Here is a 20,976-nt window from a genome sequence, read left to right as displayed (position 1 = left end):
TCTCTCTCTCTCTCTCTCTCTCTCTCTCTCTCTCTCCATTTATCTATCTAAACGTGTTTCTTTATTACCCAGCTGCCCCCTCTCCTGGTATCTAAAGAATGTGGGACATGTCAGAGAGGGAGTGTTAACAGTGAGGTTTTGGCTATGGAAAGAATGGCAGTTTCTTGAGCATGGGCTATAAATATACATTTTGATAGATTGACTGACACACGTACACACAAACACACACAAAGAAGCCACATATTTCTTATTTCACTAAACTCTTTTTTAAGCTCTTGAAGTAAACTAAGGGTTTCAGGTTACAGTAATCACATAAATACATATAATCACATTCACACCTCATCATGGGTAACATGCCCGTGTAAACCTTTGTTGTGATATTTGATATTGTGTTGTAAGACTGAGATCATTCCTTAGCCAGGTTTAGTCATTCCTGATCCCAGTGGCCTAAAGGCCAAACTCCCCATGAGACGAGGGGGGTGAAAAGGTTCAGCAGCTGTCGCTCCCTCACCTCCTCGATCCATTGGGACTCACGCCACACTCCTCTCATCTTTAGCCCCTCTGCTCTTTGCTGTGGCTCTCCCTAGTAAGTGAGAAGCAGAAGTGGAGGAAAAGCACAGATAGAGGCAAACAGTGAGCTTAGGTTGAATCAGACCAGGAGTGAATCCGACAGCAGAGCAGGTAGAGTCCTGACACGCAGTGAGTTGGGAGGCTGCTGGGGATTTCCAGGTTTAGATCCTGCTGACTGCTACTGCTGCAGTTCCCAGTCTCCTGAGAGATCGAGCCGGACCCTCCCCCTAATTTCTCTAACCTGCTCAACTGTTTTCAAGTGGACAACATTAAAAGGTGCTGCAGCTTCATAAACTACTGCTACTGCATTTGTTTCTCTCCTCACTTTGAGATTTGATCTCTGCAGACGACATATATCTTCCTCTGTTTAACTCGATACCAGCTCTCTGCAGACTGTATCTGCTGTAACACACCATGCAGAGGAATCCCCACTCAGCCGATACAGCTGCTCAGCAACAAAGGTGAGTAATAGACTTCCTTTATCTATTTTTATTGAAACTACTGCAGGGTCTGTTCTCAACCTGCCTGTTTGGGATGTTCTGTTCTCTCGTCCTGTGTTAATGCTCCAAAGCCACAGTTTAATAATTATTCCTTGTCATTAGTGAGTCCTCTTCAAACAGTATACTATCTCTATTTATTGTTTGTGTGCTAGATGTTGTGTTTATAAACAGTCTATTGTGCAGAGTGAAGTTATACAACTTTGTGTGCATCCTTCCTGGTTTATCAGCAATGTCAACATATTATATTCAATGTGTTTCCTAAAATGAAACAGAATTATCTTCATTACAGTTCATTTGTGTGATTTATACATACATTTTAATGATTTACTGAACTGCTTTTATTTTTGTTTTTTTTCAATTTCAGAAGTGAATTAAGCAACCGACACAATCACCAGTCCAAAGTTCACTTAAAGTCAACTTGATGGAAAGCTTTGCAACAAATCAAATCCTTTTAGTTTTAAAATTCCCAAACAGGAAGTGATTATATGATTGTTGTCATGACAGAGATCAGTACCTGTCCGATTTGTCCATGTCTCAGTTCGATGTGTTGAAAAAAATTGTTGTAGTTTATCCGAGGACGTATAGGAAGACATCTTCATGTTGGTTCACAGACTGAAGATACACCACCCGCCCCCACTGACTGCTACTGAGCACTGGTCACCTGTTTATTCAATTGTTATTAATAATGAAAGTATTGAGTGTCAAAATCCCACCAAATTGGTACTACACTTCTTGGGGCTTGTGAAGTGTGAAGTTGAATGGGTAGCAAGACCGACCTACACAATCCTCTTGTAACACTTGAAGTAACTATTAAACTAAAGAGATAATAAGTGCACAAAATGTCCCCAGCTGTAAACAAGACTCAAAATGAAGGATACAGTTTTTCTTTCTTATTCAATGTGCTATGGCCGCCTTATATTCTTGCTTGATCTCATCAGAATGCTCAGAAACATTTGTATTTTATTCCCAAGGTCACAGCGATGCATATCAGAGCAGTTAAGTTGAGCAAAGCAGTGCACAAATAGAACCAGCATTATTTTAGCCGTCATAGAGTTAACTTAAATGGTAGTTCAGAGTCTTTATATTAGAGATTTTACAGTTAATTTGAAAAGTGTGTCCCTCCAGCCAAACAGAAATCAGACCTGCCGTCTGTATTTTCAGACATGACGTGGTGCAAACTCTCTCAGTCCATTCATTATCCAAGCAGCTGGGTTGCATAGTTATCAGGTTGCAAGAGGACATACTGCAAAATGATTTAGAGCTGAGTCAGAAATAGTGCAACTTCCGACGCTGCTTGCGTGCTTATGTCCAGGCAGCAGGACAAGTTTCCATGGCAGGTTGATTCTATGGGAAACTCTAAAAGTAGTTCAACTCTCCCAGCTGCCCCCAGCAACACATCACTGACACACACTCACATGCACTTGCGGTACAGGCAGTTTAAACAAAAGACTACAACAAAGGTTTTCATGTGACATGCCTGTGCGTGTGTGTGTAGGAGTGAAGCTGGGTCATCTAATAAAGCCCTTGGATGCCATGAGCAGCTGGACCCCAAGGACAGCCTGGAGTCCGAGGACCCCGGAGAATACTGTTATGGTACGGAAGAGTCTCTCAGCTCACTTCATCATCTGCAGATGTGTTCATTTGCTGCTGCCAGCATCACCTTTTACACGCAGCCTCTCCGTCCCTTTAGAGCAGCTCGCACTGAGTCGAGCTACATGATGCACCATCAGTGTAGAGTATCCAGTGGTATGAATGAAGCAACTGCAGCTGTACACCTCTACATTCTACGGCATATATGACATGTCAGACATATCAATTTGTGGTTACATTGCAATCCAAAGAGTTGTAGTGCTATGGCACTGCTGAAAGAAATAATCATATTACTTTGTTTTACTATGAGAGTCTTTGGTCAGCTCCAAAATTGTACTACAATGTAGTACTACAATACATGTGTACTACTTTGTACTCCAATGTGGTACATATTTCTTTAAACTGAGGAGTAAATGCCTCTTAAAGGTAGATAAGTTGCTGAGAATATGATTTCACAGACACCTGACACAATAATAAATCCCAAACGATCTTAGATCATGCTCAATTTTATTAGAAATTGAGAATCAACCTCAAGATCCCCCGCAATTTCCAGAACATGGTGCTGGTCCAGGTGTGTAATGCTGGCTGGAAAAAAACTAATATAGACGTACGCATCATTTATTTCAGTGTCCCACTGGCAGATTTGAATGCATCACACAATACAGACATGTAACTGTTTAGAGGAAGTTGTAATGGCAGAAAACAACTCTTCAAGCCCAGAAAAACACCAAATTTAAAAAAAAAGAGTATGATGAAAAGGTAAAGTCATATTGACGTTTATTGTTCTATTTCGGCTGTCTCTTGTCTCCTCAGGTGGGTACCACCCTGTCCAGATCGGGGACACCCTCAACAGAAGGTATCAGGTGGTGTCTAAGCTCGGCTGGGGCTATTTCTCCACTGTCTGGCTGTGTCTAGACCTCAGGTACGGTTATTGAGTTTACTTTTAGGGCTGAGGACAGGGGGTTTTGGGGGTAATAAAATTACATCATACCGTATTGCATCACATCTTATAGTAACATACGGTATTGTATCGTACCATATCGTATCATATCGATAACATATCTCATCGAGTCATACCATATCAAACGTATCATATTGTACCTTAGCGTAACATATATTGTATCCTATCATTCAGTACAGTAACATAGTGGACTGTACCGTATTGTATAGTCTTGAAAACATATCATTAATCGTATCATATCAAATCAAATCGTACCGTGACATATGGCATTGTAACATGTTGTATCTACCATATTGTATCGTATTGTATCCGATCTTATCATACATAACAATGCCCTTACCTTTCTAACCTCCATCACCCTCTGATATTTGTGTTCAGTCCCTTCCAAGAATACAGAGAAAGGGTTGTACTTGACCTGTTTATTCTATTGATTGTAATTTTTTTCTTATGAAAGATTTTAAGGCGATCAAGATGCAAAACATCTTTCTAAGACTCTACATCACAGCTATTCCTGTATTCAGCAGAATGGACGGTTCTGTATTGTGATGTGGTGTCTATGTCAGCAGGCTTGGTGGACACGTAGCTGTGAAGGTGCTGAAGAGCGGAGCAGGCTTCACCCAGGCAGGACAGGACGAGCTGGCTCTCCTACGATGTGTAAGTGACTTTGTGTTTCTCCACTCTAACACATCTTTCTCACTAACTCCCTCTCTGCTTTTCTTTCATGCCAATAACTCACCTTATGCTCCTCCTCATTTTCCTACCATCTTACCCTCTGTATTTCTCCCTATTCTTCTTCATCGTCGTCCTCATCTTCCTCTATCTCCTCCTCTCTATCATCAGGCGTGTGGCCCTTCGAGCCGTCATCCCTCCAGGCCGAGGATAGTTCAGCTGCTCGATGACTTCAAGCTGGCTGGGGTCAACGGGGTCCGTATCCTTTTTACAGCCTGTCATTTCTAAACCTGACACCGAGTGCTGAGGAGCTGTAATGCTCGGAGGTGTGTACTTGTGTACAGTAAACGTGTGTCTACAGTAGATGCAAGCATTAAGTAAATGCATCTAGTAAAACATGTATCTCTGTATGTTTGCTCACTGATACACTACAGTATAATATCATACAGTGGTTTGGTTTGTATTTCTGACCTTAAAACTTGATGGTTAGACATGTGCCTGGTGCTGGAGCTTCTGGGGCCTGACCTGAGATGCTGGCAGCTATGTTTTGGGGATCCAGGACTGTCACGACTGTGGGTTAAACAAATTCTTACTCAGGTAAAGTACAAGAGTTTGCAACAAAAGTAAAAGCATCTCCAATGACATTATCATCGGACGTTAATCATACCTAGAGGTTGCTGCATTTCACTGAAAGAAGTGGATCTATCTCGGGATGTTGGTTGTTGTCAAATCAAGTAAATATAATAAAAAGCAGAAGCCCCACTTAGCTGCGGTTGATTAAATCTTTCATAACTTAGAATTAAATCCAAATTCCACAGATACATTTCATAAATTGTAATACATTTAGTAAAATACAGTAATTTGTGTGGGTTAGATTATGGCTGCTAGAGGATAAATGGGCCAATTTTAGACCAGATTTGCCCTTTCGGACATTCACAGGGGTCCTTTCCAGAGAGTAATCGGTGCTGATTATCTGTCCAAATAATCCTAAAGTGTGAGGGGTTTACAAAATAATAATTACAAAACCTCCCGATCTCGTTTCATATATATCATACATGTTTGATATTTACAATAATCAATTCAGAAAGAAAATCGCATCAACGAGAAAGAGAGAGCTGACCGGGAAGCTTAACCAACCAGACGTTGTGTACTTGGTCTCATTTCTTCAGCAGCCCTGAGCAGATTGATAACGCTGTTGTGTCTGTAAACTTAATATGAAACTACAGAAGGAAAAATCATGATAGCCGTTCTGTGTTTTCACTAGGTTCTGCAAGGCCTAGACTACCTGCACACTCAGTGTAAAATCATCCACACTGACATCAAGCCAGAGAACATCATGCTCTGCCTGGAGGAGCAGTCTCACAACGCACCAGCAGGGGCCAGTAGCTCCTCCTCTCTACTGACTGGGAAGGTGTCTTCGTCCAAGTCAACAGGCACAGTTGGTTTTGTTGTTGCTATAAGTGCTGGAGACTTTAAGAGCATATTCTTTGGTTTTAATATTGAGCGGCACGAGTTTTCATCAACAATGTTTACAAAGCAGATTACAAAGTTGCTTTATTCCAATGTAATGGTATACATTTAATAAACGAAATGTTCTGCGTGTAGCGGATATATTTTAAATGTTAAGTCTAAATACATAAGTAAGATATAAGTAAATGTTTTAAGAATAATTTGACCTGTTCTCAAGCAAAGACATATCAGCATGGAACTAACAGTTGAATGTGGCAGAAAACATTTCCTCTCGGAATGAATAAGATGTTGTATTATATGATTTATTGTTTCTTTCAGAGAAGGAGCCTGTGAACCCTTCCAGTTTGAAGGAAATTAAAGTGAAGATTGCTGACCTGGGCAGCTCCTGCTGGGTGGTCAGTAGCTCTATACTTTACATACGGCCACTGTAAAACTTGATTTATCACCTAGTAACACCTCACCAGTGCTAGTGGGTGATAGTTTTGTTTTGTTTGTTTGTTTGTTTTTTGTTGTTTGTTGAATAGGAGAGTCCACCTGTTTGGCCCTACTCAAATAACCTAAATATGAGAAATTATTTCAAGTATATATATATTTTTTAATGCATTAAAGTATAAAGGAAAACAGTGTGATACAAGCCAGGTTTCAAATGTAAAGCAAAATGTAACCAATCATTGAGAAAATGCGGATTGATTTGCAATTATATCTCACAATGTTATTTGATTGAGAATATTAACTTAATCTGCAGCTTCCTTCAGCTTTTATCCATCCAGCTAAACGATTAATTAACCTTCGTGTTCTGGTTCACTCTCACTGCTCTCATAGCTTTGTCTTTGGCTGCAACTGGACGCTGTTCCCAGAACAAAGAGGATGGAAACCATTGCAATTATTTAAGGTAGCTGTCAATAGGAAAAGCACATAAAAAAAAACACAAGTTACAGAAATGTCATTGCTTTTGGTGAGAAGGTGAAGCAGACAATAATGACTGAAAAAGCCACTTGTGGATTTAGGCAATCCCCCTGGATTCCACTGGGGTGGTTTTTCAGTCATCACAGCTTTCACCTATATGTTCAGAATACACTGTTTCATATGCTTATGCTCTCTAAAGGTAGAAACCCAGAGAAGTTGCACATTAAAATTAAATCCTACAATTTATAATTTTTTTCCTTCTCTATCTTTCTTTCTTTCTTGGCCCAGTACAAACATTTCTGTGAAGAAATCCAGACGCGACAGTATCGCTCACTAGAGGTTTTACTGGGAGCTGAGTATGGTCCGCCTGCTGACATCTGGAGTGTTGCCTGCATGGTGAGGGAAAAAACATGCAAAAACCGTCTTTGCAACAATGAAGCCTGATTAAGTAAACTACAGTATTTAAATGTTTGTTTGATTCTTTGTTTCTTATGAGAGCAACACAAATTAGCATAATCTACAAACAGCAATACACAAAATAAAGGTATTCATATCTGCAGGAATTATTATGTTATGAGCATGAAAAAAGAAACTTATAGAAAAGTTGCCACATGTTTATTAGAAGTCACCCTCTGGGAATCATGAATGTTGATATGGAAGAAAAAAGTGGTAGAGTAACTAAATCCTGTAGTCTAAACCTTTTGATACAGATTGGAACAAAAAACACAATCAAACAAAAAGTGGAGTCAACAATCATGGTTGAGATCATTCCTCTTTATATATGTTTAATAAGGCCACACATCTTAACCGTTAATTTTCTCTTGCATTCTCTCAGGCCTTTGAGTTTGTCACTGGAGACTCGCTTTTTGAACCCAAAGCCCGCGAGTCCTTTTCCCTGGAGGAAGGTAAACTCTATTACAGTGTGCTTACATTAACAGAAGTGTGACAAGTCCTGGCACGGGATTATATAAGATTACACTGCAGCTGCATTGTAATTGCTAAGCAGCGCATGCTTGGGTGTAGTGTAGCATTAAGTGTCTCAAGCTTTCACGTGTGTGTTTGTTCTCTACGCCCTTCTCAGACCACATAGCCAAGATCATGGAGCTCCTGGGTCAAATCCCACCAGCTGTTGCCTTGTCGGGCAAATACTCAGCAGATTACTTTGGGCGCAGAGGTGAGACTCCTACTTAATTTGGACTTGGTTAGGTTGCATGACCCCACTTATCTTTTTCACTGCAAATCGGTTTATAATGAGCTGCGCAAGAGAGGTCATGTTTTCACCCCTGTCTGTTTGTTTATTGGGTTTGCGAGGATGCCAACAAGAAAAACATTAAGACAGATTTTGATGAAACTTGGTAGAAAGATGTGGTATGGGTAAAAAAAAAAAAAAATCAAGATCATCTTTTTAAAAAACATTTTCACTGCTTTCCCTGGGAATAATTAATGGATCTTGAGGGGAAAATCCTGCATATTTAGGGATCTATGTGCTATGCTGTGCTCAACTGAGTGCATTTGTAGTTGTGGTGACACCAAATGTTTTCCCCACCAGGTGACCTGCGTCGTGTCGGTCCGCTGAGGCTCTGGAGCCTTTATGAGGTTCTTGTGGAAAAATACCATTTCCAGTTGGAGGAGGCCCATGGTTTCTCTGAATTCCTTCTTCCAATGTTGGATTATCATCCCAAAAAGAGGGCCACTGCTGCAGAGTGCCTTCGCCACCCCTGGCTGACCTCCTGATAGGCCAGTGGAAGGTCATCCCCATCCACAGTCATCACAGCCAGATGCTGTCAACAGCAATAACTGGATCATTTTAGGGCACCATTGAATTTTTTAGAAGACACTTTGTTTGTTGCTTTGATATTTGAATTCCTTCAGTTGTCCTTACTCAGCATCAGGGAATGAATAATAATAAGGAATTCGGAATAAGATTCTCCCCCCCAGTGAAGCTCTGCTACGCATTATACTTTTAAATATTTTTTTGAGTCGCTGAATTTTATTGTTGGACCTTATTTAGTCCAATAAATAAAAGCTCTTATGACACTGTGAGCCAGTGTGAAAATGTCAGTTTGATGCAAACCTTGAGTGCAGCTACTGTATCATTCAGTCAAATTGAATGTCTCCAACAAAATTAGAGAATGAGACTAATATCATTTGATTTTTTTTTTACATCTTTTGTACAGTGTAATAAACAGCTTTAATGGATAAAGACAGAATAATTGCAGCGCAAGTAGAAGTCCATTGTAAAAGCTATTTTATTAATATGAACCCACATCAAACACTTTTTTGTGAAAACATTTTTATTAGAGGGATTTTAAATGTGTACAAGCACAAACTAAGGCTGTCATAATAAATACTTCCTCAGAATGTTTTATTTAAGAAAATAAAGTATCACTAAATATTCCGTAAACGGATAAAGGATCAAACATGTTGTGTCAGGGCACCTCCTGCTGCTTTAAGAACAAAACTCCTGATCATATTTGAAACCTGATGGAAGCTGGTCTAGTTTTGTGCTCCTCTTATTTTCTCTCATGCAGAAAGCCTTTATCTACGCCTCTTGCTCCAATAATCAATGGGGAGGAATCCTTCACTCTGTTTTAAATATTTAACTCTGCACTTAACAAAAGTTTAATGTAAACAATGAATGAAATTACAGTGTTGTGAGAGGTGGTCATTCAATCCATTCAGAGATGTTTAAGTTCTTATGCTGGTGCTGACTACAACGTCCAAAATAAAAACGACTTTATGAAAAACATTGCCCACTCTTAAGGTAGTTTACTCACAACTCATTATGTCAATATGGTTCACCTCCATGTTCATGACCGCGCTGTTGTTTAGATGAGATTTACATCATGACTGTGCTGCTGCTCATGTTTATTCTCTTCCTCAAGGTGTGAATATCAGATCTGATAAAATTATCATCATTAGACCAAAATTTTGTTGTGCTTTGCCATGCCACACTTTACTGTGCCGAGCTTTGAATTATTAACAAAAACACTTGAGACATGAAAAAAATGAATAAAACATTGTCATCCAAGAAATCTATAAAAGATGGCTCTCTAATCTTAAGACCATGAGAATCAAATTTTGATTTGACTTGTCGTCATTTAAACTTATTACAAAAATATCATTAAGGTAATTATGTCCAACAGTCTGGTACATATTGTAGATCATACATTATCCACATATTTAAATCTTTAAAGTAAGATGTCCCAGTGTGTCATCCTATCCAGCTGTAGGGTCGGCACACCACCAGTGGGTTTTCTTTGTAAACGACTGTGTAACCGCACTGCGTCCTGACCCGACGACACTTCTTAGGCCAGGAGGTGGGCTTCATCGGCCTGGAGGGCGCAAGGAGAGGAGAGGAGGAGAGGAGGAGAGGAGAAGAGGAGGAGAGGAGGAGAGGAGGAGAGGAGAAGAGGAGGAGAGGAGGAGAGGAGGAGAGGAGGGGACGAGGAGAGTAGAGCCGAGATATCCATGAGAACCATTGAATGCCCACAGGCAATGCTTTATATAACCCAAATCAATTATTATGACCTGATTTGAATAGTCTACTCACGCAAAGCAGTAGAATCCAGAGTCATGACAGAAGCACTTGTCACAGCCTCGGCGGAAAGATTCTCCTGGTTTGTAGAACTTGTCTTTGTATGAGCAGATGCCTGTGAACAAAATGAAATGAGCGATACAGTTTCTCAAAGCTATCTTCTCCACTTCCCCTGCTCGGTGAATACGTGTGTTTTATATCGAATCCTTGCAGAGGCTATAAATGTCCGTCCCTCTGGCAGAATACATAAAGCCCTGGTGCAAGAGGTCAGGCACATTAATGGCTAAATCCATCAGCTACAGCAAGTTCTCCTCCCATTCTGCGGACTGCAGGAGCTTTCCTCATGGGGCAGTTCTGTCACCTCGAGGAGGGGATCAATAGGAACCCACTGATCTGCTGTGGAGAGCCCCACAGGGCTGAATGCAAGGTCAGGGTATAGAGGACAGAGTCCGTGGTCAGCCAGTTTGGGTCGGTTTAGCGGCTGAGGGTATAAATCACAACGCAAGGGTTGATATATGGTCTCAGGGCAAAACGAGCAACCCAGGGGACAGGGTGTGGAAGTGATTCAGAGAGATCATTTTGCAGAGAAACAGAACTAATCTTACCTTTTTTGTGGTATAAAGACGCTTCTGAGCAACTGCTGTTTAACAGAAGGATGAGGGACAAGCCGACAGCAAACACCAGCGACAGAGAGCATCCGAGAATGTTACTCACTGAATGCAACATGGTGAAAAAAAATAAATTTCGGCACTTTGAATGTCGAGTCAAATCCAGTAATATCCTTGTGATCGCCCAGTAGATCATACTAGGCTAATATTTATAGTCTCACATCTTAACTGGGCAGAAAGAAAAGAAGAGGGGGGGAAAAAAAAGAGTCCACATGTTTTGTTCTTTGGTTTCTCTCCGGCGTCCAACTTTTGTTTCCGAGCGAGGTGTGTTTGGAGTTTGGCTGTGTACCCATGCATCACTAAATATTACCTTTGGGCCTGACTTGCTGTGTAAGGCAGCGTGGGTGCTCCAAACGGACGGCCGATTACTTCAGCGCTGGCCTCAAACCAGTTGCACTTTTTTAAATTTCTGTAGCTTTGTATCTGTGTCCGTCAGAAACCAACCTTCATTTAACTGTTTCTCTTGAACACACTGTACACATGTTCCCCTTCCTCTCTGTCTATTACTGCTAAAGATAAACCTTTTAAAGCTTAACCTTTCATGACTTGTGACATTGTCAAAGTACGAGAGCAGTTTCTGCTCTAAACTCGCCTATTTGGATTGGGCTGATTGCTTGGCCTGTCGTAATACTGGTTGCATATGATCAACCAGATTATGTGTTTTTAAAGTCAATGTTTTTCATAAAATAAAACTCAAATGGCTTTATTAATGTTCATGTGTGGTTTATACATACGTATTTCATGTTTCAGAGGTATGTAAAACAATAGGCACAATCTTCAGACCAAAGTTCCCAACTTTTCAAAATAAAAGGTCTGTAATTCCACTCGATTGAAGCATTGCAGCAACAATGAATATATGCTTGTTTTTCGTAGACAATTTCCTAAAGAGAAGGTGATTTTGTGAATGTTGTTGCCATGACAGAAATCAGCTCCCAGGACACCTGTGAATGTCTGACTCAGTTTGATATGGTGAAATGAAAAGGATGACATTATCAAAATGATCTTTTGGAACGCTATACGCCAGTTGCCGTCCACTGGTGTAGTTTATCTGATGATGTAAAAGTAGACATTTTCAACTCAGTCCACAAACTGACTTATAGTATGCTGTCCAGGCCTCACTGACTTCAAGGCACTGTTTTTATGAAAAAATGTTTAGTATTGAAGAGATTGTGTGTCCAAATCGCAAATTCAACCATGCAATTCCTTGGGCCATTTACAATACACATGCCCAGTTCAGAAAAGCTGATCGCTTCTCGAGACATGCTCCAAATACAGACAGCCATTTTTGGAATTATTAGCTATAGACAAAACTTTGAGCAGATGTAGGAAATTGGCTTGAGCCATATGAAACTGCGTCAGAAATGCATGAAACATCAAAATCTATTTCCTGTTATTACAGGCAACTTACAAAGATTTCTCTCTTCACAACCTTGGACCTTAGCATTAGAGTATCATGGAACATTTTGTGCTTTTAGCTGTTTGTATAGGCTACAGTACACATAGCATGAAGTAAAGACCACAATATGCCAAAAGTATTATAGCAGTATCTAACATCGCTCAGCTGCAACATTAAATCAGGTCAATGTTTTAAAGCTGTGGCTGATCAGTGTACATCTAGTAATTTCTCACATACTTGAGGGCAAAGTCAGGAAGTTTCCAGCTGCATCTGCATGTGTGTGGATGGAGTACAAGTGCAGTTCGATCTATATAGGAATCTGCTCTATCTCTCCGCGTCACACACAAACACAGGCGGACTTCACTGGATGTGTGGCTGACCGCAGGACAGTTTGTGGACACTCTCTTCCTTCCTGTCAGACTCTGGCCGTTGACCAGCCGACACACCAAGCTCTGAATGAAGAGAAAACAAACCGGGACATCAAGGGTCTGGAAGGAACTTGTGGTGGTCAAGGGGCTCCAGCTAGAAACCGCCACGGCCTCCACGTCAACCCCTCTAGTTACACAGGAACACTTTCAGGGTGTTCGCTGGTTTGTTGGCTCTCACAGGGAGCGGAGGTCGGTGTGGCTGATATGAAGGTAATTAGTATTTTGACTGAGAGGGTTTCGTCTAGTTCCCTGATCTTTGAGTGTCATTTTTGCACAGTATATAATTGCAAACTCATATACATATGCAGAATACATTTTTCAAACAAACTGTTTGAGTGTTGCGCTCCTTTCAGACCACAACAACGGCCACAACACAATAACATGATGTGCTTGTTTTGATCTAAAGTAAAATAGTATGTGTTGACAAATTATGCCAACTGATGCCAACATGGCATCTTTAAAATGTGTATTGAACTTTTTTCACAGTCAAATTTCACATGTATTTAATTCTTGTCTTGTTGTTTCTTCTGTTGCACAATTTCCTGTTTTATTTTGACAATTGGTCAATTCACTTCCTCTTGTTTCCTGCTTCTTTGATGACCTACACCTGCAGATTGATGTGACACAACTGTCTCATTGTTTATTCTCCCTCCAATACATAATCCTTGTGTTTCTCTCTGGTCTTCGTCAGTTCCTCTGTTTGTATCAGAGTATAGACAGTACTCAGCGGTTTCCTGGTTTTCATATTGTTTACTTCTGCCTCTGTGTTTTGGACACTGCATCCCAGACTGGTTATTTGTTAACCCGACCTGTAAGTCCTATTAAACACTGTTTCATCCATCCTCGTCTGCATATGGGTCGTCAACTTATTCTAACCCTATGGCTTACCTTGTGCAAATGTGGGAAGTAATGATTTCATGTGACATCACAATTCCCAGGAAGTATTGGCTGGACTACTGGCAAAGCAGGAGGAGTGTATTTTATATGGAGAGGGGTTCCTCATTACCGTAGTAGTGAGGCTATTAAACTTTGCAGCCCTTTTACATACACACAAAAAAAAAGTAATGTACTGGAGGAATGGGGAAAAGTGATGTCTCGTTTAATTGACATCTTGTAATCTGAAAGCCTATCACTTTCTCTGAGCCACATCCTGGATGACTTGCACTGAACGCCTTTCCTTCTGGGTGGACCTAGAAGGTAAATATCTTGATAGATGGCTGACTGTCACACAATGTGGTGGGTCGAAGTGAGCACTGACTGCCTGTGGTAGGTTGGATGTAAACAAATGAATGATGTTCTGCTTCTGGAGGGTAACAGTGTGTGTAGGTGATGTAGGTCTCTGTGCTTCCGAGGGCAGCAGAAAGGGACCACACAGACATCCAAAACACTGATGATGGCAGCGCTCTCACAAGATGTTGTCAAAGTATTTCATACGCTTTTCTATTGGTCTTGTTTTTATAGATCGCTTTCTGTAACCTGCAGAAACCTGCTCGTGTGGATCCACACCGGGGATTGGAAAGTTATTTATTGGCAACATAAACTCTGGGGAAAGAAAAAAACTGTACGTTAGTCCAGTAGCTGAAATGGCAACCTGGTAAAAATACTTTTAACATTCAAGGATTCAGGTGGTCCTCAATGCAAACAACAATTTGACTCAAAATGACGTGATTCACAAAATTCAAAGAGTTATATAGTTATATTGGGAGCCGTGACCTGGCTGCTGAGGCACCAAGATCGAACTGCACTGTTCACGCCGGCCTAGAGTCCCTCGGTGGTGCATTTTTCATGTCCTTTCTATCATCTAACTAATAACGGATGAATAACCTCAACCAAAATGTCAACAATAATCATATTATTTGAAAAGAAAGAGCCTGTTAGACTGTTATCACTCAGTGTAGCTATGACAACAACGTTGGTTGCTCCACCGCAAAAGCCAGATGGTTTGTCTTGCTGTGAAATTGTGTGCCCACATTTACTGACCCCTCGTGAAGAATTGTAACAGCTTAAACCATTAAGTACATTTTTATTTGTTCAACATACTGTGTTGAAGCATTGAAGGTGCACTGAACAAGTCCATTGACATTTAAGCCTTTCAGCATCTCAGTGTTAATGGCGGTATTTACTGCAATGGTTTGTTGAACATGCATGCTCGGCTAAAAAAACGAATCTAAAGGCTTGATAATTAATTGTAATTGCAAAAATACCATATGCTGTTTTAATGGTAATAAATGATACATAATTAATTTGTCTCTGGTCATGATAAATAGTAATTCCCACTGAAGAGTTTACACTGAATTGTTATGGAAGATAAGAGAGAACAGAATAATTGACTGCTCACTGAACTGCTGGATTCAATCTGGAGGATTCTGTGATGGGGAGCCATGCACATGCAGGCGGTGGGAGCAGTCAGGTCTTGCCAGACAATCGGACCTAACAGTGTGAGCAATTAAATGATGAACTTTGACTTCACATTTAAGAAGATTGTATGTATAGTGTGAGGTGGAATTTACCAACAACATTGTGTATGTCCAGACTGAGCAGGATACTCTATCATCAACCTTGTATCTTCATGAGTTGAACATGAGTTGTACAAGTGTACATAGGCAACTGTACCTGCTTGTGTTTATTGCTAATTTTTAAGATAATCATTAAAAACCTTTTGAGCGAAGCCTTGGTGAGCTAACAGCCTGTTTGATGTGATGAAACAATACCCTATCATTTGGAATGGTCTACAATCGGGCTTTGATTGTTATTGGTTTTGTTACTTCAGTTTCAGCTCCAAACCTAAATGGCAGTGAGACTTTTGAGGTTTCTAAAAGTAGAATGTTGTACTGTAGTGGAGCCAGCTTCATGGTGTCTCATCCGACTTCACAAATGGACACAACACAGAGCTCGATGCTGGGTGACCAGTGTGGTAGCATAACTAAAGGCAGACCACACAGAAGATGTAGCCACTGATGAATTACAGGCACTTACTGTGACAGGCTGTGGATTCCAAGTCTCAGGCGGTCTCAGGCTATGCCACCCTCTTAGTGTGGGTCTTTGTGCAGTTGCCCCGTTTGATATTTTTGGTTGTGTGACTCACCCTCATTGCTTCCGACGAAAGGATATTGCTGATTTCATAAATACTCCAGTTACAACCACAAAACAATATATAAAATGCATGTAATCTATACAGTTAAAGGTACAGCACCATATTCATCCAATTCACTTTTTGTCAAATTCTGCTAATATATCTTTACAATCTTGGCTGTACATTCTGTGTGTATGCTTAAACAGAATTCAGTATCTGCTGAACATGAAGTTTGAGTAAATAAAGAGGATGTATTTTGTCTACAGATGGTGCTACTGTCTGTGGTTGCTGATTTCACTTTGACCATGCAGTGCATGAAGGGGGTGGAGCTTCTGAAGTTGTTCCCCGGGATCAGTTACTCCACCTCCAACTGATTCATTTATTCAGTCAGAATCTGGTTTTTGAATGTAAAATATCTTTATTCGACCTTTTCAAAATGTGTTTCAATAACAGAAATTGTTATCATGGTGAGTTGGAATACTATTCACAAAGAGGAATTAGTCAGACATTATCATTTTTCAAATCAAAATCAGCATGTCATCATAATCCATGAAAAGCAGCCTCTTCCAGACTTCGTCCACGTGTGTACGATTCAAGCAACTTTATAAAGAGACTCGTACAGTTTGGGGTGTTGAGGTTTCAACAAGCAGTCATCCGTTAGTGAGTCAAAATTGAATCTGAGATGTAAAGTTTGATGTGACAGAACGACAATCATCATACCAAAATACAAAGAAAGTAATCCATAACGGAAAGCAAAGATTCTGTAGTTAACACATAAAACAAAGATCTTATCAGAAGTACTTGACAAATATCAGTATATCATTCTTTTGTTATAAAAAAACAAAATGATTATTTCTCTTTTTTTCATGTCAACACATGACAGTTGATGGTATTTTGGCAACATCTGCATTTCAGGAGTTAACAGAAAGTCAACTATTATCATAACATAAGTCACTGGACATTACTCATCCTCGCCCCCTTCCCCTCCCACCCCCAAAATTATATCTTTATACATGATATTGCATGATAAAAACTAGGATGAAATCATTGACATATCAATGACATTTACATCATCAACATGAGTCTCATTGACTCTTGTGTCCTCGTGTTAGCTGTTCGTTCTTCATCACATCTTCACACGCTTCTGTAATTCAAGACTGAAGGTGAATTCAGATTTGGAGTTCAATCAAAAAATAAAAATAAAAACAAATCAGTTGTCATCTTTCTAAATATCAAAACTGTTTCCCCGAATCAAGTTGAACAGTTGGGGAAAACTGTTTTCAGTAATTTATCTTCTTGGGTTCAGTTGTTCGAGTTGAAAATGAATTGACCTCAAATCTTCAGTAAAAATCCTTCTGGCTTCAGAGCTCGGTCAGGGTGTGTAGTCTTTAGTAGAAAAAAACTACAGTGTCACTACTTGTTTTGCTGGTTCTGCACCACATCTGAATTAAATCAAGAGTTCTTAGAGGCACCTGGAGTGGTACAAATATGTGCTCATCAGGGTTAAGGTATCGTCAGTTCCTTGTTAAGGTATTTTTCAGTTCATCGTCAGGTCCTCAGGAGCAGAGTACCCGGAGAGGAGACCACTTAGCCATCTGGGCTTTCTCCTTTGCAATTTTTCTTTTTCAAAGATTTGATGTAAAATACAGTGTGTCCTGGGCCCTGGGAAAGCATTCCTAAAGGAGACATCTAAATCACAATATATGCCATATGAGAGACAGTACCACCTGCTGTATGCAAACTTTAGATATAAAAAAACCCCATGCTGATGTCTCAGCAAGGGCACTCATTTTCTTAAATTAGCATGTACATATCAAAAGCCAAAACATATTTCTTATGATACCAAATGGATGTAAATACTGTTTCAGTCGTTCACTCTTTTTTTTTTTTCAAATGCTCACAGAGATACTTCAAGGCTGAAGTGAAAGAAACTTTTGTTGGATGAGGGCCCAGCTTTCCTGCCCTAAGACGGTTGATAAATATAGGCCAAGGTCTGTGCAGAGCATGGACAGCATCATTAGATTCAGCATTAGGGCTGCTTTCATATTGTCTTAAAGGCCCAGCCTGGAAAATCAGTGGCAGAGGTGCTATTTCATCCAAAGCCCAAACTTGCCTAACAAGGTATGCTGTGGAGTGATGTGTCATTCCAGCCATGGCCACATCACGACAGCATCGTTCAACTTGTGTACGTGCTGATCATTTCCGAAATGAGCCTTTAATACAGTACTTTGTACACAGCTTCCTGAGAGTTAGCTAGCTACCGTTCTAAAAAACATACTGCACATCTAGCTATCTGCTCCTTATACTGTATATAGTGTAGGGATGCACCATAAAACCTCCTCAGTGAACCCATCTCATCCAATATACAGTTTAGTTAAACATGTGTTACATGTAAAGTCACATTCTTGATTTAGTTTTAATATTCTTTTTTGATGTAGCTGATATTTAAGGCTCTAACTTTGACTTGTCTACAATGCATGTGTTAATAGTGCATCCCTACCAGAGTGTAAATTAATTACAGTCCAACATAATGCAGTATAATCAGTCCGTCACTGGACTGTATTTTCCTTGTGATGTTGCCTGGTAAATCAGCTGCTGTCTCACAGAACGCAGATCACCTTGTGTGGTCAAGCCGCTCAGTGAAATGTTTTCAATCACTCCTCAGGGTGTACAGTACGATCAGGCCTTTCCCCTCCTAACTGACCAAAGCATGCCAATTCCGCATGTGAAACCATTAACCGTGTGCTTTTATTACACAGCTAATTTAATTCCCGCGATGACTCGGCCTAGGTTTGGTGCTTCAGGAGGCTCAGTTACAATGTGTCAGCCTGAAGAGCCGCGCTGGGAGGGACAAGAGCCCCACGGTGCTCTGGAGTAGAGCAGCGTGCAGGGTCGCACTGTTCAACCGCAACTCGTCACATGGTCAAATCGTACCTGGAGCAATGTCAACGATATTGTGACAGAGTCATTGATGCAGACAGGTCAAGTGGTTATAGGGCGACAGACGTTACTACTATGCTAATGGGTACAGTGGGGAGTCACAAACCCGGGTAAGACATGCCCTTTTTATTAAGGGAGAAGGGCGCAACTTTTTGTTCATGTGACATAAAAATGGGAAACATTTTAAAGTATCTCCCTGGTTGTCATATAAGCACAACGTCACAATAAGAGCGCTACAGGAATAATACTGGCTACCAAGTCCAGGATAGTAGCTGCAGGTAAGGACACACCGAAATCATGTCATCTGTATTTCTTCCTGAAATTTGGAATACATTTTGGCAAAAAATGGTGAGTGTTTTAGAGACTGAATCAAGGGTTGTTCCGTTCAATGGGCCCTTATGTAAGAATAATCAGTTCAGTTTGGTTTATATTTCACATTGATTTAGCCCGTGTCCACATTAATGCAAAACAAATGTTCTCCTCTGTGTTTGGGCCTCTCGAGATTAAAAATAGCAATCGGTGTGTACATGTAAAATGGAGCATTTGGGAAATAATGATGTCACAGTTTACTTTGCCCACTGCTGCTTTGTGTCCTGACCATGAGCCATAGACAAAAAACATTAATGGTGGCGATGTAACAGTTTTTCTATATGTCTATTTAGCACTACTAGGTCTAATTACAAATGTGGAGCTACATCAGCAACATTGCTTCACATTACCAGAATTCAGAAACGTCTGACTCGCCTAATATTACTTGGCCAACAGCCTTGTTCTCTGGTATTTGATGGATAGTTGACGCAGACTGTTGTTGTGTTCTGGTCTAGATGGAGATGTTTTTTATTCTAAACACAGGGAAAATGTCCGCATTAGTGTAGACAAGGTCCTAGGTCCTAATTTGAATTAATTTTCAAATGTAAAGATGCAGTCAAATTCAATCAACAAAAAATGGCACAACTTCAATGACCTTTAGATGTACAACTTTAGTTTTTTTGTTTTTGATTCATGATTCTATTGATACATTTTGCATGAAAACTTGAAGTTGTACAGCTCAGTAGTTGCTCACTCTCTCTGATTTTGTTCTTGTTAAGAATTATCGTCTTCGTTATTTTGGGGGGGTGATTTGCTATGATTTCTGTCCCACTTATGATTCCTGTGACAACTGCAAGCAGCGAAGAGTCATATTAGTGACATCACCTTAAGTGCAGCACTTGAGGCTTCCCTCTGAGAGAAGGCCAACGCCTGTGCAGCCATATTCACACAGTCTTAAGACATCTGTAGAGTAAACTGATCACTGTATGCTGGAGCCATAAACTGGAGTAAACTGCACACTGGTGAAGGAAGGGTATAACAAAAGTAGTAAGCTCAGACTTGTAAGTCTTAACTTGGACAGCTGCGATTTAGATCTTAACTTTATACTGCAAGGGGGGGGGTTGTTTTGAGGCCATGCTGATGCAGAGGAAGCATCTGTGTCAAATAATTGTGATCACACACACAATCCCTTTGATCAACAGTGCTCTGCTTTTCTCTGGAATATCCAGCACAGATATTCCCGTTTTGTCTAATCCCACCAGATCAGTGGTGAGGGGTCAAAATATAAACACAAAGGATCGGCACATACTCCGATGCTCTCTCAGCAAGAGGGACACTGAAACCAAGAGTAGAAATACTATACTCAAATGCATTAGAGTCAGATGAGGTTTTGTCGTCGGCTGTTTCTGTCAGCGGTAATGTCATTTTACATTGTTCAGTATGTACAGTAGAGAATCTCCCAGAGATGTTAGGTTCTGTAAAGCTGCAATGGGGTTACTCCTTTTAAATTCCTCGTATTTGAAAGTCCTTAGATCTGCTTTCTGAAGCTATGGATGAACAACAACACACAAACTCGAGGTCAATAAAGAGCAAGATTTGAAATAAATCGTACATTATGGTTCTTCATGTCAAGGATTGAATTTCTAACACAAATCAAGACCTCAAATAGGGTAAATCTTTTTTTTCCATCATAAAGGTTTTTGTTGAGAGAGCCGAGTGTTAAATGCACTGCACAACCTTGTTTACGTTGTTTTTCAAAATATGGTTTATCCCAGTGTGTTCTGCTGTTTTTTGTTTTTCTTTTATCTTCCAGAATCCTGCACACTTGCATTGAGATTGGGTTTTATCCTGATCATTGGAGAAAAGAGAAGAAGTGAGTAGAAAGAAAGGGGGGGTGGGGGTCAGGGAAAGACAGAGATGGATGAGAGGAGAAGTCGTCCAGTGCTGCATCATCACCC

The 20,976-nt window shown here is 40.4% G+C and overlaps 1 protein-coding gene across 1 annotated transcript; it reads left to right on the top strand.

Moving 5' to 3' along the window:
• The first annotated feature begins 984 nt into the window (after positions 1 to 984).
• On the top strand, positions 985 to 8,400 carry si:ch211-220i18.4 (SRSF protein kinase 3). The gene is made up of 12 exons (XM_061075519.1): positions 985 to 1,031; positions 2,566 to 2,663; positions 3,474 to 3,582; positions 4,188 to 4,275; positions 4,462 to 4,549; positions 4,781 to 4,887; positions 5,555 to 5,723; positions 6,079 to 6,155; positions 6,955 to 7,062; positions 7,502 to 7,571; positions 7,748 to 7,840; positions 8,216 to 8,400. Exons 1-12 carry the CDS (start codon positions 985 to 987, stop codon positions 8,398 to 8,400), a joined length of 1,239 nt encoding a protein of 412 aa, XP_060931502.1.
• The last annotated feature ends 12,576 nt before the right edge of the window (positions 8,401 to 20,976 follow it).

This window comes from Limanda limanda, chromosome 7 (genome assembly GCF_963576545.1).
Source record: "Limanda limanda chromosome 7, fLimLim1.1, whole genome shotgun sequence".
In the NCBI taxonomy this organism is placed as follows: Eukaryota; Metazoa; Chordata; class Actinopteri; order Pleuronectiformes; family Pleuronectidae; genus Limanda; species Limanda limanda.
The sequence above is the reverse complement of the archived record's forward strand: the minus strand, read 5'-3'. Positions and strand labels throughout refer to the sequence as shown.

Bases quoted from the DNA above. Each gene is read 5' to 3' on its own strand.
- si:ch211-220i18.4 (XM_061075519.1), top strand. From the start codon at position 985: ATGCAGAGGAATCCCCACTCAGCCGATACAGCTGCTCAGCAACAAAG. The intron at 5,724-6,078 runs GCACAGTTGGTT...TGTTTCTTTCAG, and splicing joins GTCTTCGTCCAAGTCAACAG to AGAAGGAGCCTGTGAACCCT. The intron at 7,572-7,747 runs GTAAACTCTATT...CGCCCTTCTCAG, and splicing joins GTCCTTTTCCCTGGAGGAAG to ACCACATAGCCAAGATCATG.